Source organism: Balaenoptera musculus, chromosome 4 (assembly GCF_009873245.2).
Source record: "Balaenoptera musculus isolate JJ_BM4_2016_0621 chromosome 4, mBalMus1.pri.v3, whole genome shotgun sequence".
Lineage (NCBI taxonomy): Eukaryota > Metazoa > Chordata > Mammalia > Artiodactyla > Balaenopteridae > Balaenoptera > Balaenoptera musculus.
The window spans coordinates 76,281,854-76,300,917 of NC_045788.1; the positions used below are offsets into that span (position 1 = coordinate 76,281,854).

The window sequence follows — 19,064 nt, forward strand, 5'->3', positions numbered from 1 at the left end:
TGGTCCGACTCCCCTGTTCCGCTCTCCAGTGGCTGATAGGGGCCCGTATCCCATGCCTCCCTCCTCACCCACCTGCCCCCCAGTCCCTTCTGGGCAGACGTGACCATGGCGTGGGGCTCTCCACCTCCCAGGAGAGGACGTGGAAGGAGGGAGAACACGGGTATCTCTCTGTTAGAACAGGCTCCCTGGAAATAAGCCACACCACCAAACAATTGGTTTAATTTTATTTCAAAATTGTACAAAACGGCCGTAAGCGGCTATAAAAAACTTCATCTTCAGAACACGTGGAAATTCAGAAACAACAACAAAACAGGTATCGTTCACAGTGTAATGGAAAAGCTTTCTCTGAGGCAGAAATTACAACTCCTCCTTCTTCTTTCCTAGTCTCTCATGGTCTCCCTCCCGGAGTGTTCGAATAAAACTAGTAAATCCCAACTCCTGTAGGGGAGGGAAAGAGGAAAAAAAAGGAACTTTAACCTGATGCGGATGTGTGCCCGGGTCTCCTTACTCCCCTTCCCTGACCCGCCGCCGCGTGCTCACTCCTCTGGACACAGAGAGGCGGCCGGGGGGCTGGGGAGCCGGGGTGCTGGGGAGCGGGGCGGCGCGGGGCTGGGTGGAGCCGGTGGGGGGGTGGCGGTGGTGGCACGGCGGCTGGCCATGTGGGGAGGGTCTGCTTGGCTACAGAGAAGCCCTGAAAAGTGGGTGAGGAAACTGTCCCACGCCCTGGAATCCGCACCGCACCCCCGCACCCCCCCAGTTCTGGGGCCAGGACTTGGGTGAAAACCCCTTGGGATTTTCTTTCAGCCCGGCCAGAGCCTTGCCTTCTCAGCTCTGAGCATTGCAGCTGACCTCTGTGCTGTCCGGGAAGCCTCCTCAGTGGCTGTTTCCCTGCCCGTCAGCAGACAGAGCTCGGGGCAGGTGCCTCCCTGCAACTCACCGTCGGATTGGTGTCGTACTTTTCTGCAAACTTCCCGTAGTGGTAGTAGTGGAAAGTGGGGTAGGCCTGGATGGCCTCCTGCTGACACAGGTCCTGGTTCTTCTCTCTGATGCAGTCAACAGCGGCACAGGCAATCTGCGGGGCCGAAGAAAGGGAGGGTCAGCACGGGGGTCTCCAGTCTGAGAGCTGAGGCCTGGACCAGGCTGCACTTGAGGCCCACATCATTTGCTTTTCGATCTCCTCCCCAAAAGCAGGGATACGCTGAACCAAAGCATCCCCAGCCCAGAGCTCCAGAGACTGAGAGTGCCTGTTTTCAATTCCCCAGGCAGACAGGTGAGGTTAGGGGACTTAGCTTGGAATGCCCTCAGACTACCCTTTAAAATCAAGAGTATAATGACTGTAAAGGAAATTATGACTTGAAAGCATCTGTAAACACAAGTTTTGTGATGCTTTCTGTGAGGCCCTGTGGGACTCATTCGTTCATCAACTTAATATTTCTTGAACATCTTTTGGGGGAGGCAGGGTAGTACCAAGGTTAAGAATAAGAGCTTTGAAGTCAAGTTTCCCATGTGCAACTCCTGGCTTGGTTGCATACTAAGACTTGAGGAAAATTACCTAGCCTCTTGGTGCCTCAATGTCTCGTCTGTAAAATGGAGATAACAGTACCTAGACTATCAGGACATTATGAAGACTGAGTGAGAGAAGTCAGGTGAGGTGAAAGCGCACAGGACCTGGCACGTGGTTAATGGTCAGTACACGTTAGCTGCTGTTATAATGACTCCTACCGGCCCCGGACACAAGCTCTGTCCCCAGTAGGAGCTCAGCATCTGGTCAGGGAGTTGGATAAAGAGGTGAATCCAAGGCATGACAGGAGGTGTGTGGAGGTGGTCCAGGGTGCCAAGACAGCCCAGGGAGTGGCACAGAGGTGCTCTGCAAAGTTTGCCACCTGGGCCAAGGCCTGATGGCGGAGGAGAAGCAGGTTCCAGCCAGGGGGAGCACATTCCAGAAATCAGGACAGAGTTCAGCATGACTAAAGCAAACAGTCTTTGGTCAGAAGGAGGTTAACTGGCCGTTGGCCTATTCTTGCCCATTGAACAAATTCCACATGCAGGGTAGTTTTTCCTTATTTATTGTTCTTTCCCAATAAGAGGGTAAAAAGCAGACATGGGAAACTTTTCTCCTGTTGAGGGTCACAGAGCAGGGAAGGAGGGGAGAGGGTCAATTAATGGCAACAGCAATCCACAAGCATTACAGAAGAGGGGCCGGCAGCTTCTGATGAGAGGCGGCACTGATGGAAGTCCTGCTATGGGCCAAGCCTGTTCTAGATGCTACGAGGACAGTGGTGACCTTGACAAAGTCCGTCATCAAGTGACTGACATTCTTACTGCAGGAAGGCAGTTAACAGACACATAACAAGCGAGATCACTGCAAAGTCCAAGGGACGCTCTGAAGAAATCAAAAGAGGGTGCTTGGATAAGACCATGGCCAGAGGGGTTGCTTTCGCCACGATGGCCAAGGAGGCCTTTCCAAGGAGATAACATTTGATCTGAGACCTGAGTGATGAGGAGGCAGCCAGCTGCGTGAAGGCCCGAGGAAAGAGCACCCAGCTAGGACCAGCCCATGCTGGGACCTGCCTGGGAGAGGAATGGGCGCGGTGCCTCCGAGGGCTGGAACCCACGCAGGAGCCCTGGCACAACTACTACCACGCTGGAGGTTTAAAACTACTGAACAGCCGCGACTCACAGAGTTCTCTGGCTGCTGGTTATTTCCATTTGGATGGAGGCCCCCTTTCCAGGTAGGAGAGCCCTGCAGGCCGCCAACAGTCAACGCTTACCGGTCTCTTACCTGTGCCCAGGTGAGCGGGGCTACCGTTCCGCAGGCAGCAGCGCTGACAGGCAGTGAAGAGTGAGTTGCGGCCTGCACTCTGGTTACCAGTCACTCATCCTCCCTCACCCGCCCTCACGCCCCGCTTCTACCGCTTCGGCTACGTTACGTTCTACATGATGAGACTTCGTAGAGCAGAGTCTGCAAACTCTGCACAGTCCCTATCTGGCTCTCAGGCCTGTTCTATTTGGCCCACGCAGAATATTTTAAAAACATAAATCTGAATTAGCTGCCAACCTAGAAAAAGAGCCAGAAGATTTCATGTAAAGTTTGGCTCTCCAGCTTCTCTTTAAAAGTCAAATCTGAGGGCACTTACCCTGCCTTCCCACAGGCAACGTGTGGCTGGAAAAGAAGGGCAGCTGTCCCCTTCAGGCAGGGTCAGCTTGCTGTTTGCCTGCGTCCATGCACACCAGCAGGCTAGCCCCTGCAGGCTTCTGAGAACCCCAGCTTGCCCTCCAAAGCCCCTCCTGAATTATTCAGAAACGTGAGGCAGAGCCTCCTCTGGCCGTCCTCAGGGTTCCGTTTCTCGGGGCAGGTGCTGAGCGGCCGACCCAGGGGGGACCATGCACATGGTGCAGCCTCTGTGTCCGGCCCTCGGCTAGGGGCCGTCGCTCCCCTGCTAGGCTGTGAAAGTGTTTGATGAGCATTGCTCCGGGCCGCTGCTCTCCCTGCATCCAGTTTAAATTATGAATTTAATTTGTACTCGTGCCCTGGAGCTGTGGGAAGTGTCGTGTATAGTTTTACAAATCGACTAAAATAAAAATGGGTCCTTATTCTGAATCCCGTCAAATAGCTGCCAGCCACACACACAAAGTGCTACGTCTGGCTGCAAAGGCTCCTTTGCTCTCAGTCTCTGTAGGAAAAGGGGAGACAAGCACAGGCCCCTCTACAGGAAGTGACTGAGACTCTTTGGAAAGAAGGCAGCAAATAAACCTCTTCGCATCTAACCCAATTTCACCTAAGCGCCTGCCCCCCTTATACTCACTCAAGATCTGCACCGACTCACCTACAGCACCAAACGTACACTGACTTCTAGATTTGTTCCATGGTAGGCGGCTGTCGTGCCCTGCAATGTCCCCTCCGCCCAGCACTTGACTTGCCACTGGCACCTGCAACTCCTGGCTGAAGGGAGCTAGAAGTAAGGCCCACAGTGGACGGGGCTTGCGGACACGTCCCCTGGCTTTCTCGCCTCTGAGGGGGATGGCTCTGTCCCTGCTGAGGTCTCCAGGGACTGAGCCTAGTTACCCATGCGGTAATTTGCTCATTAACGCACCTGCTCTGGCTTCCCTTCCTCCATCCCCTCAACTGCTTCCTAAGACCACCTCCCCCAAAATCCCCTGCACGAGAGTCCCAGGCCCCGAGTCCACATCTGGGAGACCTCTGACGATGCCTATTCTTTCAGTTCTGATGCTGCCCCTTTCCAGCTGGGTAACTTTGGGCTAATCATGTAACCTCTCTGAGAGTCAATCTCCTCATCTGTAAAATGAGTAATAATACCTAGCTGACTAAACGACTGTGAGGACAACACAACATAAGGCTTTAAAAGTACTAGCAGAAAAGGCGCTCTTAGGAAACACCAAACACGTCATCCAGTCAACGTTTACAGAGGTTTCAGGCGTCAAGACTGTGGGGGAGTCAAGGACAAACGAGGTCCCTGCCCTCAGGGAGCGTTCCCTTCTGATGGAACTTGGGGGCCCATACACAGCACATGCAACACGGCCAGAGCCTCGTCAGCCAATCACAGAGGGGCTCCTGCTGCCCCAGAGCCCACTCCTGGGACGACCTTGCACCTGGCTGGGAGCTGTGCTGCACTGCTGTTCCCTCAGCCCCTACCCCCAGGCTGGGACACCTTGAGGTACAGGGAGAGACAGGCCCCACTTTGCCAGCCCAGTGATCCCCTGACCCCCGCCTGCACCCACCAGCCTTCCACCTGAGACCCTTGTCCTCCATGGCCACATCCAGAATGCTTCTGTTCCAACACTAACAGTGAGCAGCCCTTTCTCCTCTCCAGCATGTCAACTGCTAAAGTCCCCAGTAACCTCCTGGGAGGGGGAGGCTCCCCAGTTAAAATATGAGCTGCCTCATGCGGCTTTATTGATTCAGTAAAATAAATCTCTGCAGGAGCTAATATTGACTTTGGCTATGAAAATGGAAGTGAACAACCAACTGCATATTGATTGGGGAAGGAACAGGGACCAGCTTCTGGGTGGAAAAAAAAATGCAGTTCTGGCTCAGAGGTGGCAGCACGGGGTGTCAGGAAGAATCAGGAGTCAGGAGACCCAGTTCTGGCTGTCAGTGACCCACTGCGTGTCCCTGGGCAAGAGACGCAGCTCCTCTCTGGGCCTTGATCTGCTTGAGGAGAAGGAGAGGGCTGGACAGGCCAGTGGTCCCCAAACACCAGCCTGTGGCCAGCAGAAGAGCCAGCTCTTAAAAATCACACATTCCTGGAACCATCCCCCAGAGGCTCTGAGCTGATAGCTCTAGGATAGCACCCAGCCATCATGGCACCAGTACCCCAGACCAGAGACAGGATGCTTCCCTGGTATTACTGAGAGCCGCCTCTAGGAACCCCAGGCCTGCCTGCTGCCTGGGACAGAGAAGTTAAGTGTGTTCCTGAAAATGAATGAGAGTGACGCCTGGCTTGGAATAAAGGAAGTTGGAAGGAGGGACAGAGGGAATAACAGGGGGAATGACTACAGGAAAAGGTCAGCAACATTACTGGCCCAAGTTAAGACAATTAAGCAAAGGCATATCAGTATCTCAGAGAAGGAGGGGGTCACCATGGAAACGGGACCCCTGTGCATCAGCAGATGGGACAGGGAAGAAGAGGAATGGCCCTCAGCTGCCTACCACGGGCACGGCCAGCCTGGCCTCGTTGGGACTGATGCGATCCCTTCACAGACCCTGGAGCGCGGAGACCTGAGCATCTGGGGGGGCAGGGAGCCCCCACACCTGTCACTCTCCTGTGTGTCCAGAGCACCAAGTGTTCTGGGTAAAGAATGATGGGAGTTGATATGGAGAGACTGCCAGTCTAGTCCTGGCCCCAGGGAGTAAAGGCCTCCCCACACCAACCAACACCCAGCCCCACAGGGACGAGCAGCCTGGGCTGTGCCGGAGCTCCCAGACTGGGAGCAGCCACTGCTCAGGCCCCGGGTGGCAGAATCGGGTGGAGTGGTGAGGGAGACAGAAGACAGGAAGTCCCTTCTTGCCGTGCCCCTCTCAATGCAGGCCAAGTGGCAGGGAGAGGAGAAAAATTTTTCTGGTCCTTGTATTCCCTCCTGATGGTGAAGGGTGCCTCAAGGGCACAGGCAGGACATGTGGGTGACAACGGGACTCCCCGAGTTCAGGGAAGGGGCTTGCAGTCTAAGTCTTCACATACGTGCCTGTGGCCTATCCTGGCTTCCTCTGACTCACTGTCCCTGTACAGCTCTCACCATCCCATCTCCACCACTGTAGGGCTGATGCAAGGTGATCTCAGCATCTGTATCCCACCTGCCCTGGCTGCACCTGACAATTCCACCCGGGAAAATAAGGCAGCAGGCAGAGATGCATCGGACTCTGGCCTTGGGTGTGCGTGAGCGCATTTTGGGGGCCTTTCAGGGGACAGGTTCCTATGATGGAGCCCCAGGCTGGGAAGAACCTTTGAGACCATCTAGACCAGCACCCTGACTTTAGAAGAAGGGAACTCGAGGCCTGGAGAGTCTTCCAGCTCACGTAGTTTAGCAGCAGCCCAGATGCACCAGTCTGAGTTCCGGGGTCTTCTCCCTGCCATACACCCCCTCAGCCTTGGAGTCTGCCCTGGCTGCTGGAGCTGCCTGGGGGAATGTGCCTGGGGCCCCCTCCCCGCTCTCTAATCCAATCTGCAGCTCTGGCTTGTTAATTTTATGCTTCAACAGTCAGCACCTGCAGGAGCCTTTCACTTAGGCGGGATGAGGCCCTGCACACATGGCCGTGCTCTCCTCCACCTTGGCCGCCTCCAGTTGACTTTTGTTGGATTTTTTTTATTTGTACTTTTAATTATACAAGTAATGCACGACTACAAATCCTACTGTAAAAAGATTTGAACGCTAAAGAAGAATAAACAAAATGACCCCTTTACCACCCCGTCCTCCAAGGAAGGGCTGTAACAGTTCAGTGTATCCCTTTTAGTTGATTTTGCAGCATAAATGCAGCCTGTTCTATCCTCCCTTGTGAAAAGGATGTCCTGGTTGCCAGGAATCCCCGGGTCTCAGCAGAACCTGTCTGGGGAGGGAGGGCACCTGAACAGAAGGGAGGAAGGTGTGGGCACTGGTGGCAGGGGGAAGCTGGAGGCGGGACGAGGGGTGAAGAGGAAGGGGGTCCTTACCTTTCGGTCATCTTTGAAGGCATCAGCAGCGGCAGTAAAGTGTGGAATGACCTTCTTACAGTGCGGGCACCCTGCGTGAGAGGGGAGGAGAGAGTTACACACGTGAGGGAGGCTGCAGAGCCAGGGGTCCTGCCTGGAACCTCCAGAGAAGCCTATCCAGGAGTTTCTCTCCACCCAACAGACTTTGGGGTTCATCTGATTCCCACCCCCTGCACACCCCACTGTCAGGGTTCACGTATCAACCCCACCACTCAGACCCTCCACTGTGCGTCTGCCTTCGGCAAGAGGGCTCTGTAGGAGGCCTGTGCCAGCGTCAGGTCCACTCCTGCCCAGGACCTCCCACCCCACACTCTCCCATCACACACCCACCCACGAGGCTGGGGGTCGGGGAGACGGACACTGTGGTCTTTCTCTGCAAGCTCCTTCCACACAGGGCTGCCCTCAGGGTCCAGAAGAGCCTGATCCAGGGTGCAGCGGGAGCTTTGGGCTTAGAAAGGAGGACGCATGCTCGGGATTCTCTGAGCCTGTCACGAGGTCCCTTCTCTCGCCCCAGTGACAGTAGCAAATCTCTCCACTTCACGACTGAGAAAGTGGGGCTGGGGAAGTAGGGGGCTGGGAGCAGCCCCTCTGCCTGACCCCGGCAGCTCATGCTTTGCCGCTGATTCCCACATTCCCAGCAGCCCTCACCCCAGACTGAGCAGCCAAACCAGGCTCCTGGTCCTCATGCTGTCCTTCCTCCCTGCTCCACAATCCACCCGAACCCCACATCCAGGAAAGGGAGACTCAAGGTCAGGCTAAGAGGAGGATAAGCTGCCGGGAGTCCCTGCCGCTTCTCAGGGCCTGGGTTCCCAACCCAGGGACGAGGACCCGTAGTTTTGGAGGCCCTGGATGGGACAGAGGTGTATGTGGTGCCCTGAGCCCCTCCAGCTCCAATGACAGGTCTCAGGCCCGGGGCTGGGACCTGTGTGGGGCCACTTTCTCCTCCTGTTTCAGCAAGCCCGGGGCAGCATCCACTGAGCAGAAAGCCCAGGAAGCTGCAGGCCACTCTGGCCCAGACCCGCTTTCCTGGCCCTTCCCTCAGTGTTCGCCAGTTAAAACCCAAGCCCACCCCTCCCAACCACTCTCCGCACACTGAACGCAACTGCCAAGAGAACAGAACCGCTTTGAGGGAAGGGGTTCCCTGACTGTGGTAATTAATTCTGATCAAAACACAGGTGGGAGAGGCCAGATGCCCCATGGGCAGACTTGGCTCCAGCCAGCTTCCTGACAAACAGCTGGGCCAGGCCTCCTGGCCCTCCCACGGCCTTGGGGAAACCCAGGCGGGGAACTGAGACAGCTTGGCTCATCTGCTCTTTCCCTTTTTAAAATAAGATAATAATGATTGGCATTTCAAAGGGCTTTGTGAATCCAAATTAAGGCTGAGCTACATCTGAATTTAGCACTTGAGCCGGTTCCTGAGATGGGTGGGACCACCCATATGGCCTAGCTGGCAGAGTGGCCAGCTGGCCCCAGAGCAGCGTGGATGGTGATGGGGAGGCGGCTTAAGGGGATTTTCCCAGCATCCATCACAGGAGCAGAGAAGAGAGCTAGGCTGGTTACGTGTTACACCAGAACTGAGATAAAGTACCCAGCAGAGCCAAACTCATGGCAGGTGCTAATGGCAATTACAAAAACACTGTACTAATTTGACCCAACAGAGGCAAGAATGGCTCAAATTCATGAAAACATCATACTACAAAGGAATGATGGTATATAGCTTTCAAAACGTGCAAAGAGCACAGCGTGCTGGTTGAGAGCGTGTCAAAGCGTGCCCTGTGGCACCCAGAGGTCCCCTGTGAGCGGCACATGGACACCCATTAAGACATCAGGCTGGCTGGAAATAAGCTACTCCCTTCCCCCAAGTCTGGTGTCACTCCTCATTTCTCCTTTCTAACCTCTCTGCTTACTGAAAGTATAAAGGTCACTGTCAGCCTAGTGCAAATTCCTGCTGCCATCAATTTAAAGCATCTAGGTCTCAGATTAATGGCCTTCTGGTACATCTCATTTTCTCATTATCCAAAAGAAAGAGCATGGCAGATGAATAACTAGAGGGGAGGCTGTTTCAGAAAGGGCATGAAGATGTTTCCCAGACGTGTCAGCTGGGCCAGAAGAGGCATGATTTTTTAATTTGGGCTCTTTAAAAAGGTACCACCTCTGTGTAACTGGAAACGAAAGCAGCCTCCCAGAGTGGGGAAAGAGGAACAAAGACCAAGGACAGGACAGAAAATTCCAATTCTAGAGACTCAGCCAAGCTGGCCTAAGCAGGGCAGTCACCATGACCAGACCATTCAGAGCAATGTGGGGGGGCTTGGAACAGAAGAGAACAATGAAACAGCAGGAGGAAGAGCTGTGTAGAAACTGGGCAGGTAGGAAGTGGGGGGAGAGGAGAAATGGGGGTTGGTGTTTGCTTTTTAACTTTATACCTACCTTTATCTGGTGTGCGACCTTTCTGTACTATTTAGGTTCTTTATATATAAGTATATGTTCTATACTACATAAATTATAAATAAGGATATATTATTTTTATCATTGAAAACATTTTAAAGATGTTTTTTGTCTTTAGCTAGTTCCCGCTTTCCCTGCCTCTGTCCACTGATGAACACACACGTCTCAGGAGCCTGGAGCAGAGCTCAGGACAGGAAAGTGCAGCAGGGGCGATGGGAGACTCCAGGCCCCAAGCCCTCTGCCAACAGCTGAGTCGCTCAGTGACGGGGCCCCGTGCGGACTGTGTTTAGTTATTTTTGTCAGGACAGTCTGTGAGGCCCTTGAAGCCGGCAGGGACCAGGCCTCCTTCCCTTGTATCCTGGGTCCCTGACAACATCCAGCACACAGCGGTTACTTGAGGCAGGTCGTTAGCACCCCAGCAGGGCAGGCGTCCCCTGAGGTCTGGGGGGAACGGGGGAGCATTTCTAGGGAAAGTATTTAGTCTGGACGTTCTCAAATCCACCCAGCGGCTGGTCAAGGACTCCTACTTCTCTGGCCAGGTTCCTGCCGGCTGCCGGGAAAGCAATCACCCTCCGAATCGGGCCTGTGACTAAGAGAGAGCACCAGCCCAGGCTGCAGGAAGGGCTCTTGTCACTGACTTGCTGCCATGCCTTGGGCAAGTCAGGCATCCCCTGAGTCTCAGTCCTGCACCCCCAGCTCTGCCCAGAAGGAAGACAGCTTCTTAAAATCCACTCAGTCTCCCAGGCTTACTCTAAGGACAGAGGAGGACAGCAAGAAGCTCTCTGAGGAACCGACACAGCACAAGGTCCACTTGCGGAAGAAAAGGCAAAAACTGAGGGAAGTGTCAGCTGCCTGAGGGCGGGCTCTGCGGCTGGGCCAGGAGGCGACCTGCCCGGACAGTGAGAACTGAGGAGGGACTTTACAGATTATTGACACTGGAGAGGTAGGGGCAGGAGGTTAGGACTCGACTGAGCTGCCTGCTTCTCTGAGGAGCCCAGCTTTATGATCCCCATTCCATTACGCTAAGCTGTAACCTGGGGGAGAGAGAGGGCAACAGAAGAGTGAGAAATTCAAGAGCCTTTCCTTTACGTATCAGTGAACAACTTTAAAATGGGAATACACAAAATTTGAGATCACAAACACCAACATGAGCAGACGTGTCATTCCCTCAACTTAGGCTTTGATTAAAGCGGGGATCACGGTCAGGAGCTCTGAGTGACTATGGCTGTACTTTTACCACAGTTTCAAATCCATGGCTTCACAGCCACTTGGGAAGGTCAGGGAAAGGAGGCTGGGCTGGGAGTGCTCAGCAAGATGGGGGAAGCGGAGGCCTAACTGGGCTGGCTGAATTCCCAGCTGCTAAGTTCCAGGGTTCAAAGGTGAAGTCAGTGCCTGCAGGGATGGAGGGAACAGACAGGAGGGAGGAAGCGGCTGGGTGGGAATTTCCAGGGAGTTGAGGAGACTTAATAATTACAAGGCAGGCCCCTGGCACAGACAGAAGCAGAGGGCTTTAGGACTGATGTGAGGACAGAACCTGACAGAGCTGGACCTGGATTTTGAAGGACCTCAGCCTGGAACGAAACCTGCTCACAGCAGACAGCCCAGAGTCGGCTTGAGGCTGCCCTGGTCCCTGGAGGGAATCGTCTCAGTTCAGTCAGGCCCACCCCTCTCCCTCGCCCCTCAGCGAGTGCCCCAGCTACTTACAAGGGGCGTAGAACATGACCAAGGCGTGCTTCTTCCTCTTCAGGGTCTCCCGGAAGTTGTCCCCAGCCAGATGCACCACGCTGGTCTGCTGCTCTTCCCAGGCGGGCTCCGGGGGTGGAGGGGACTCGGGGCTGCAAGAACCGGGGGTGGAGGGGAGACAGTCATTAAGAGAAGCTCATGTACAGGCAAGTGCTTCCACCACCCCCAACCACTCAGGGGAGCACATGAGAAAAAAAATCACTTTGCATCCTTTCTAAAACTGAATTTAAAACCTCAGTTTAAACATGAAGAAGTGTGAACCATCCGCAAAGATTCCCTCTAAGGAGCCTATTAAGAAGCCATTTTGTGAAGGTGTGGAAGACCTGAGTCGCTTTTAGGACCTCTCCAGTCGTCTCCTTGCCATGGGGAGAAGCCCCTGCACCTGGGCTCCCTTCCCCTCCCTCCTGCCTCTTCTGGGACCCTGAAGCACCCTCCATTATCTTCTGCTCCTGAGCCTTTGTTCTGGTGGAGAGAGCATGCGCCACAGAGCGAGGTGGGTCTGGGTTCAAATCCAGATTACTGATCACCTGTGTGACCTTAGGTAAGTTACCAAACCCCTCTGAGCTTCCATTTTCTTTTCTGCTAAATGAGTACAATTGAGACCTACTTCCTGGGCTCCTTATGAAGAGCAGAGACAGTGTATGTAAAGCACCTAGTCGGTCAAGCAACGAACAGTTGCTAAGAGCCTATTATGCTCTCATAAATGACAGGCATTCGATAAGGGTTTATAATTTTTCAGTTTCTTTCTGTTCACTGGTTCCCTCCACTCTGCCTCACAAAAGTATAGATCTCCAGGGTCTTTTAAAGCCTTTGCTGCCCTTGTCCCCCTCCCTACAACCATACTTCTCTCTCCCTTCTCTGAGAAGTGTCTCTGGGGAGCGGTCCGGACCCCGTGCTGCCACGCGCACCCCCTGTACTCCCTCCTTCGCGCCGGCACCACTTGGCTTCTGACCACCAGGCCTCAGGCCTCGTACCCAGCGAGGGCAGCACAAGTGCAGCACCAGGCACCCCACGGCCACTCTCACCTTTCAGAAGCCCTCCTACCAGAGACCCCTTCCCTACCTTCCCGACAGCCTTCTCTCTTCTTCTGGTTCTACCTCCGTGCCCCTGCAATTCTCATAAGATCTCATCCATCTGCCTGGCTTCCATAATCCCCTAGGCTGAGGATGACTCGAGTCCTGGCCTCTCACCCAAGCCCCCTATTTCCAGGTGCTTTTCAGGTATTTCCACCTGGAGGTCCCACTGTCACCCCAATCCCAACAAGACTTAGAAATCTTCCCTCTCCTCCACACTTCCCAAAACAGCTTTCTTCCCCAACTTCTTCGTTTTGGTTAATGGCACCCCTGCTCTCGTGACCGAGACCGGCCCCTCCCACCCTCCCTGTCTTCCCCACTTCTTTGCCCTCCAGGTGCCCCATCAAACACCATGGACTCTTCGGCTGATGCCAACCTTCTGCTCTGCCCTGTCCCTGCATCCTGCCTCCCCGGGCTGGCCTGCTGGCGGGCACATCTCAGTCACCCAAGCGCGGCCACCTGTGCACAAGCCTGGAAGTGCCATCAGCCTCCCCCGACACTGTCCGCTTGTCCTCCTGCTGGCGACCTCAACCCTTCATCTCAGAGCATCTGCTGTTTATGCTATGCCTGGAGAAGTCCTTCCGAGCTCCCCAAAGAACCACTATTTGTCCCCAGGCAAGGCCCTTCACCTCTCTAAACCTAAGTTTCTTCACCAAGGAGATAGGAAGAAAAACTCTGGCCTCAGTAGGATCTGAGTATAAAATGGGGCAACAGCTCTCAAAGCACGCTGCAAAGGCTGGGAAGGTTCTAGCACTTAGGGGGCGGTGCTGTCAGTTACAGCGCCGCATGAGAGCTGGAATCAGTAATAAACACAGCTTCCTCTCTTTGAGTATTTCCACACACCATGCACTGTGCTAAAGCACAATAATCCAATTTAATTCTCTGGACAAGTCTATGGGAAAAGTATTGTCTCCACTTCACAGATGGGAAACCGGGGCTTAGCAGAGTCAAGTAAATGGCTTGGGGTCACGATCTGAGTGCAGGGCTCTTAGACTCCAAAGTCCATGCTCTTACCCTAGTGCTTTTCAGGCGCTCAGCAGTGGTGACTATGGACGGGACGGACAGAGACCCTCCATGCTCGCTATTTGTGCCCAGGCTTCCGGAGCGGGGATTAGCAACGATTAATGCTCTGGTTCCCCCAGCTCTCTAACCACAGTGCACGCACCAGGGACCTCCCCTGAGGCCCCACCCCACTCAGTCCTTCCCAGTAAACCAGCACTGGCACCAGAGCGAGGCCAGAGAGGCGGGTGTGAAGAGCAACCTGCCTCCTGCACCAAAGGCCCGGAGGAGAGAGCACCTCGCCCCTCTTGGAGATGAACCACTACTCCGTTCTGGTCCCTAAGACAAGGCCTGGCTACTCTTAGAACCTACCCCCAGTGACCAGCAGGAAGCTGAGACCTGGACCTGGCCAGCCCACTCACCTCTTGCCCGGGCCTCTCCTGAACCTGGTGGTTCATCCCATTCCATAAGCTGGCGTTTCTCAAAACCCCATGGCTGAGGGTTTCATTCACACCTCCTGAATCAAAGCTTCAGGGACAGCAGCCCTAGCATCTGCACTTTGAGAAGCACCTCAACACCTGTAACGCTTACGTCCACCCAGGTTTGAGGACCGATGTCCTAACAAAGTGACTCCTTCTGGATGCTGCCATTTTGCACAGTTCTCACGTCACTTTGTGACCCTAAAGTCTTGGTTCTCACGTGGACATCATTACCATGTACCAGGGGCCTCTGCAAAGGCTGAGTATGTCTTCTTTTACTTCATGTTCCCCCCCAGTGCTGAAATAAGGCAGTATTCTCAAATATTCAAGTTATGTGTGGATGCAAGCGTGTGTGTGTGTGTGTCTCGGGGGAGGGGTGTGGACAGGAGAAAGCACCTGTGTGGTGGCCCAGTTAGTCCCCTCACAGGAGGGGGAAATGCTAAGAACTGTGGGTTCCACGGTCCTTGGATGAGCAATTGCAAGGCTCCTCGTGTTCTCTGGACTTGCAGGCTGTCGTGGGCTGAACTGTGTCCCCTGCCCCAAATTCACATGTTGAAGTCCTAATGCCAACTACCCTAGAATGTGACTGTATTTGGAGACAGGGTCTTTAGAGAGGTAATTAAGTTAAAATTAGGTCATTAGGGAAGACCCTAACCCAACCTCACTGGTGTCCTTTTAAGAAGAGGAGATTAGGACACAGACACTGAGGGAAGACCGTGTGAAAACACAGGGAGAAGATGGACATGGAGAGGCCTCAGAGAAAGCAACCCTCCTGACATCTTATCTTGGACTTCTGGTCTCCAGAATTGTGAAAAAAATAAACTTCTGCTGTTAAGCCACCGGCTCTGTGTTCCCTGTTGTGGCAGCCCTAGCAAACTAATACCCAGGCTGAGGGAGCTCTTCAAACCTTTACTTTCAACCCCAAACCACCACAGCCTGCACTGTGGACACTACTGAAGGCCCAGACTTGGGCCCCTGTGAGTCCAGCTCTGGATGTGAAGAGATGTGTGTTTCCTTCGTTCACTCAAAGGGAATGGAATAAAATGTAGACGATGAAACCTGGGGCCAGGACACTGGGGAAGGAGTCCTAAAAACAGAAATACACGGTTTACTGGAGCTGATGAAACTGCACCCAGAAAGGCTACCCGTGACCTGCTGGATGAGTACACGTGATCAACACACCAGAGGTGGCGTCAGGATTGGGAATACATAGCTGTCTTGGCTCTCAGGCCCTGAGCCAAGGTCAGCGGCTCCTAAGGTTTACTTCGTCTCCTCAAGGCCCTCTCCAGTGGCCGACAGCCAGGGACCAAGATGTGCTATCAAGACCATCAGACTTACTTTTGTATCCACTCAATAAAGCTCTTCTTTGTTCTGAGTGCGGGCACTGCATACTTCTCTCCATTCTTAAAATACTTGAGTGTAGGAAACTCGGAGATGTGGAATCTTTCTGCCAGGGCCTTGTTGACGGTGGCATCAACAGCTGCAAGGACACCAGAGCTCTGGGACGGGGGAGAGGCCAACCATGCACGACAGCCTCAGATGCGGTGCTGGCAGAAGAGGAGCCCAGACGCCAGCCCCCAACCCACCGAGGGCCTGCCGAAACCTCACAGGGCGGGAACTTCATACATCCTGAGAACAACTGGACACGGGCATGTCCATCATTCTCATTTGTGGGCTGAGATGAAGACTTTTAATCTCCCCCACCAACCAGGCTGTGTAGACTGTGGCTGTTCCCAATCAGCAGGCTCCCACAGAAAAGAGGGAGAAACTTGGGGCTTCACCCCAGAGCCATGACCTGGCAGAGGTCACCTGGAAGGGTATGGGAATGTGACCCTAATCTCCCTGCACCCCTCCATCCCTGGTAGGGGCCCCACCTGTCTGACTAAGACACATCTACTCAGGGACACAGAAGTCCCGCAGGCCTCCAGGGACCAGGAGAGCTGCTACAGAGCTTGCAGGGGAAAGTCACTGTAATGATTCCTATCACTGACTCTTTAGGAGACAGCGGTGGAGGAGTTAAGGAAAGGAAGCTTACATCTGCTTCTCTGTGGAGGACTTCTGCTGCATTCTCAAACTCTGGTTTCATTTTCTTACAGTGTCCACACCCTGCAGGAAGAAATCAAGAGAAACCATGTCCATGGCACAGAGGCTCCAGGGATGTCCCCTGCCTCCAGAAGAGAGCTGGGTCCTAGTCCCAGATACCAGGGGTACCCAGGAGAAAAGAACAGCACCAGCTCAGAGAAAAGAAATCTTTTGCCTGATCCACTGGGGGTGGGGGTGTGGGAGGGGCACAAGAGGCAAAAATGAAATAATTACATCAACAATACTGGTGATATGCATATAGGTCCTGTGTGCCAGGCATGGCTCTAAGTGCTTTATACCCTCACAACAGCCCTACAAGGTATGAACTACATTATCTCCATTTTACAGATGAGAAAACTGAGGCACTGAGAGGGTGGATGACTGCCCAAGGCTACATACACAGCCACAGGTCACAGAGCTGGGCTGAAAACCCAAGCAATCTGGTTGGAGGCCACAGCCACTGGCAGCGTGTGCTTCCCGGCACCATGCTACTGTCACCACTATCATCTTCTCCAGGGCAGAAGGGATTCGGGGCCTTGAACTGGGAATAAGAATTCGCATAAGCAAGAGTATGGGAAAACATCAAGTTCCAATTGTCCCAATAAGGGAAGAGGTATGATATGACAGGCACAGTGATCTGACTTGTCATTCCCAAATAAATTGTATTTTCTTGGGATAAAGACTGCTTTGCCCTCCTCTCCTTACAACACTTGAATGCAGTAATATGTTATGAATAATGACATTTGATACATTAAAAAGGAAGCAAGCACTTTGTGTCGGTGATGACAGGACATTTGTAAATTGCTTTCATTTTAGTAGAAAGAGTACTCTCTGGCATCTACGCTGAAGGGGCTGTGAGGCGAGTAGGACCAGACTGGCTCAGGCTGGAGATGACTCTAAAGGGAAACCTGGCTCGGAGTGGGGGGTAGGGGGGCACAGACAAGGTTAAATGGATGGCGGACATGTGACTTGGCCTTCTCATGGGGTGTGCTACTGCTTGGGAGCTTAGAGCATCACAATTCTACTACTGATTATTGGGAAAAAGAAAGACAAGAAAGGAAGACACGTGGAGACCAAGCAACATGCTACTAAAAAACCAACAGGTCAATGAAGAAATCAAAGAGGATATCAGAAAATAACTCGAGACAAATGACAATGGAAACACAACTTTCCAAAATCTATGGGATGCAGCTAAGAGGTAGGTTTATAGTGATACAGGTCTTCTTCAAGAAATAAGAAAAATCTCAAATAAACAACCTAATCTACCATCTAAAGGAGTTAGAAAAAGAACAAGCAAACCCCAAGATCAGCAGAATGAAGGAAATAATAAAGATCAGAGAGGAAATAAATAAAACAGAGACCAAGAAAACAATACAAAAGATCAATGAAACCAAGAGCTGGTTTTTTGCAAAGATAAACAGAATTGATAAACCTTTAGCCAGGCTCATCAAGGAAAAAAGAGGACCCAAATAAATGAAAGAGGAGAAATAACAACCGATATCAGAGATACAAAAAATCGTAAGAGAATACTACAGTCGTATACCAACAAATTGGACAACCTAGAAGAAATGGACAAATTTCTAGAAACATACAACCTTCCAAGACTGAATCAGGAAGAAATAGGCAATCTGAACAGACTGATCGCTAGTAATGAAGTTGAATTTGTAATAGAATCATACACCATGATCAAGTGGGATTTATTCCAGGGATGCAAGGATGGTTCACTATCCGCAAATCAATCAACATGATATAACACATTAACAGAAGGAAGGATAAAAATCACATGATCATCTCAATAGATGTAGAAAAAGCATTTGACAAAATTCAACATACATTCATGACAAAAACTCTCATCAAAGTTGGTACAGAGGGAACACAGCTCAACATAATAAAGGTCATTCATGACAAACTCACAGCTAACATATTCAATGGTGAAATGCTGAAAGCCTTTCTTCTATAAATTTATTTATTTATTTATTTATTTTTGGCTGTGTTGGGTCTTTGTTGCTGTGCGCGGGCCTTCTCTAGTTGCAGTGAGTGGGGGCTACGCTTCGTTGCAGTGCATGGGCTTCTCACTGTCGTGGCTTCTCTTGTTGCACAGCACGGGCTCTAGGCGTGCAGGCTTCAGTAGCTGTGGCACGTGGGCTCAGTAGTTGTGGCTTGAGGGCTCTAGAGCTCAGGCTCAGTAGTTGTGGCGCACGGGCTTAGCTGCTCCGCGGTATGTGGGATCTTCCTGGGCCAGGGCTTGAACCTGTGTCCCCTGCCTTGGCAGGTGGATTCTTAACCACTGCACCACCAGGGAAGCCCTGAAAGCCTTTCTTCTAAAATCAGGAACAAGACAAGGATGCCCACTCTTGCCCTTTTCATTCAACATAGTATTGAAAGTCCTAGCCGCAGCAATCAGACAAGAAAAAGAAATAAAAGGCATCGCATACAAATTGGAAAGGAAATAAAATTGTCACTATTTTCAGATGACATGATACTATATATAGAAAACACTAACACCTCCACCAAAAAACTATTAGAACTAATAAATGAATTCAGTAAAGTTGCAGGATAGAAGCTTAATATACAGAAATCTGTTGTTTTCTTTACACTAATAATGAACTCTTAGAAAAAGAAAGCAAGAAAACAATCCTGTTTAAAAACTGCATCAAAAAGGAAAAAACACCTAGGAATAAACTTAACAAAGGAGGTGAAAGACCTATATTCTGAAAACTATAAAACAATGATAAAGGAAACTGAAGATGATACAGAGAAATGGAAAGATAACCTGTGCTCATGGATTGGAAGAATTAATATTGTTAAAATGTCCACACTGGGACTTCCCTGGTGGCGCAGAGGTTAAGAATCTGCCTGCCAACGTAGGGGCCATGGGTTCGAGCCCTGGTCCAGGAAGATCCCACATGCCATGGAGCAACTAAGCCCGTGCGCCACAACTACTGAACCTACACTCTAGAGCCCGTGAGCCACAACTACTGAGCCTGCGTGCCACAACTACTGAAGCCTGTGCGCCTAGAGCCCGTGCTCCACAACAA

At 52.2% G+C, this 19,064-nt stretch overlaps 1 protein-coding gene across 1 annotated transcript in view; it reads right to left on the bottom strand.

Moving 5' to 3' along the window:
- Positions 1-207: 207 nt before the first annotated feature.
- PDIA5 (protein disulfide isomerase family A member 5) overlaps positions 208-19,064 on the bottom strand; it is a 90,876-nt gene continuing 72,019 nt past the window's right edge. Inside the window, exons 12-17 of the mRNA XM_036850150.1 lie at positions 15,980-16,050; positions 15,283-15,443; positions 11,355-11,485; positions 7,167-7,237; positions 938-1,072; positions 208-438 (exon numbers count right to left, since the gene is read on the bottom strand). Of these exons, the coding sequence (XP_036706045.1) occupies positions 358-438; positions 938-1,072; positions 7,167-7,237; positions 11,355-11,485; positions 15,283-15,443; positions 15,980-16,050 (650 nt within the window). The 3' untranslated portion in view covers positions 208-357. The remainder of the gene's footprint in view (positions 439-937; positions 1,073-7,166; positions 7,238-11,354; positions 11,486-15,282; positions 15,444-15,979; positions 16,051-19,064) is intronic.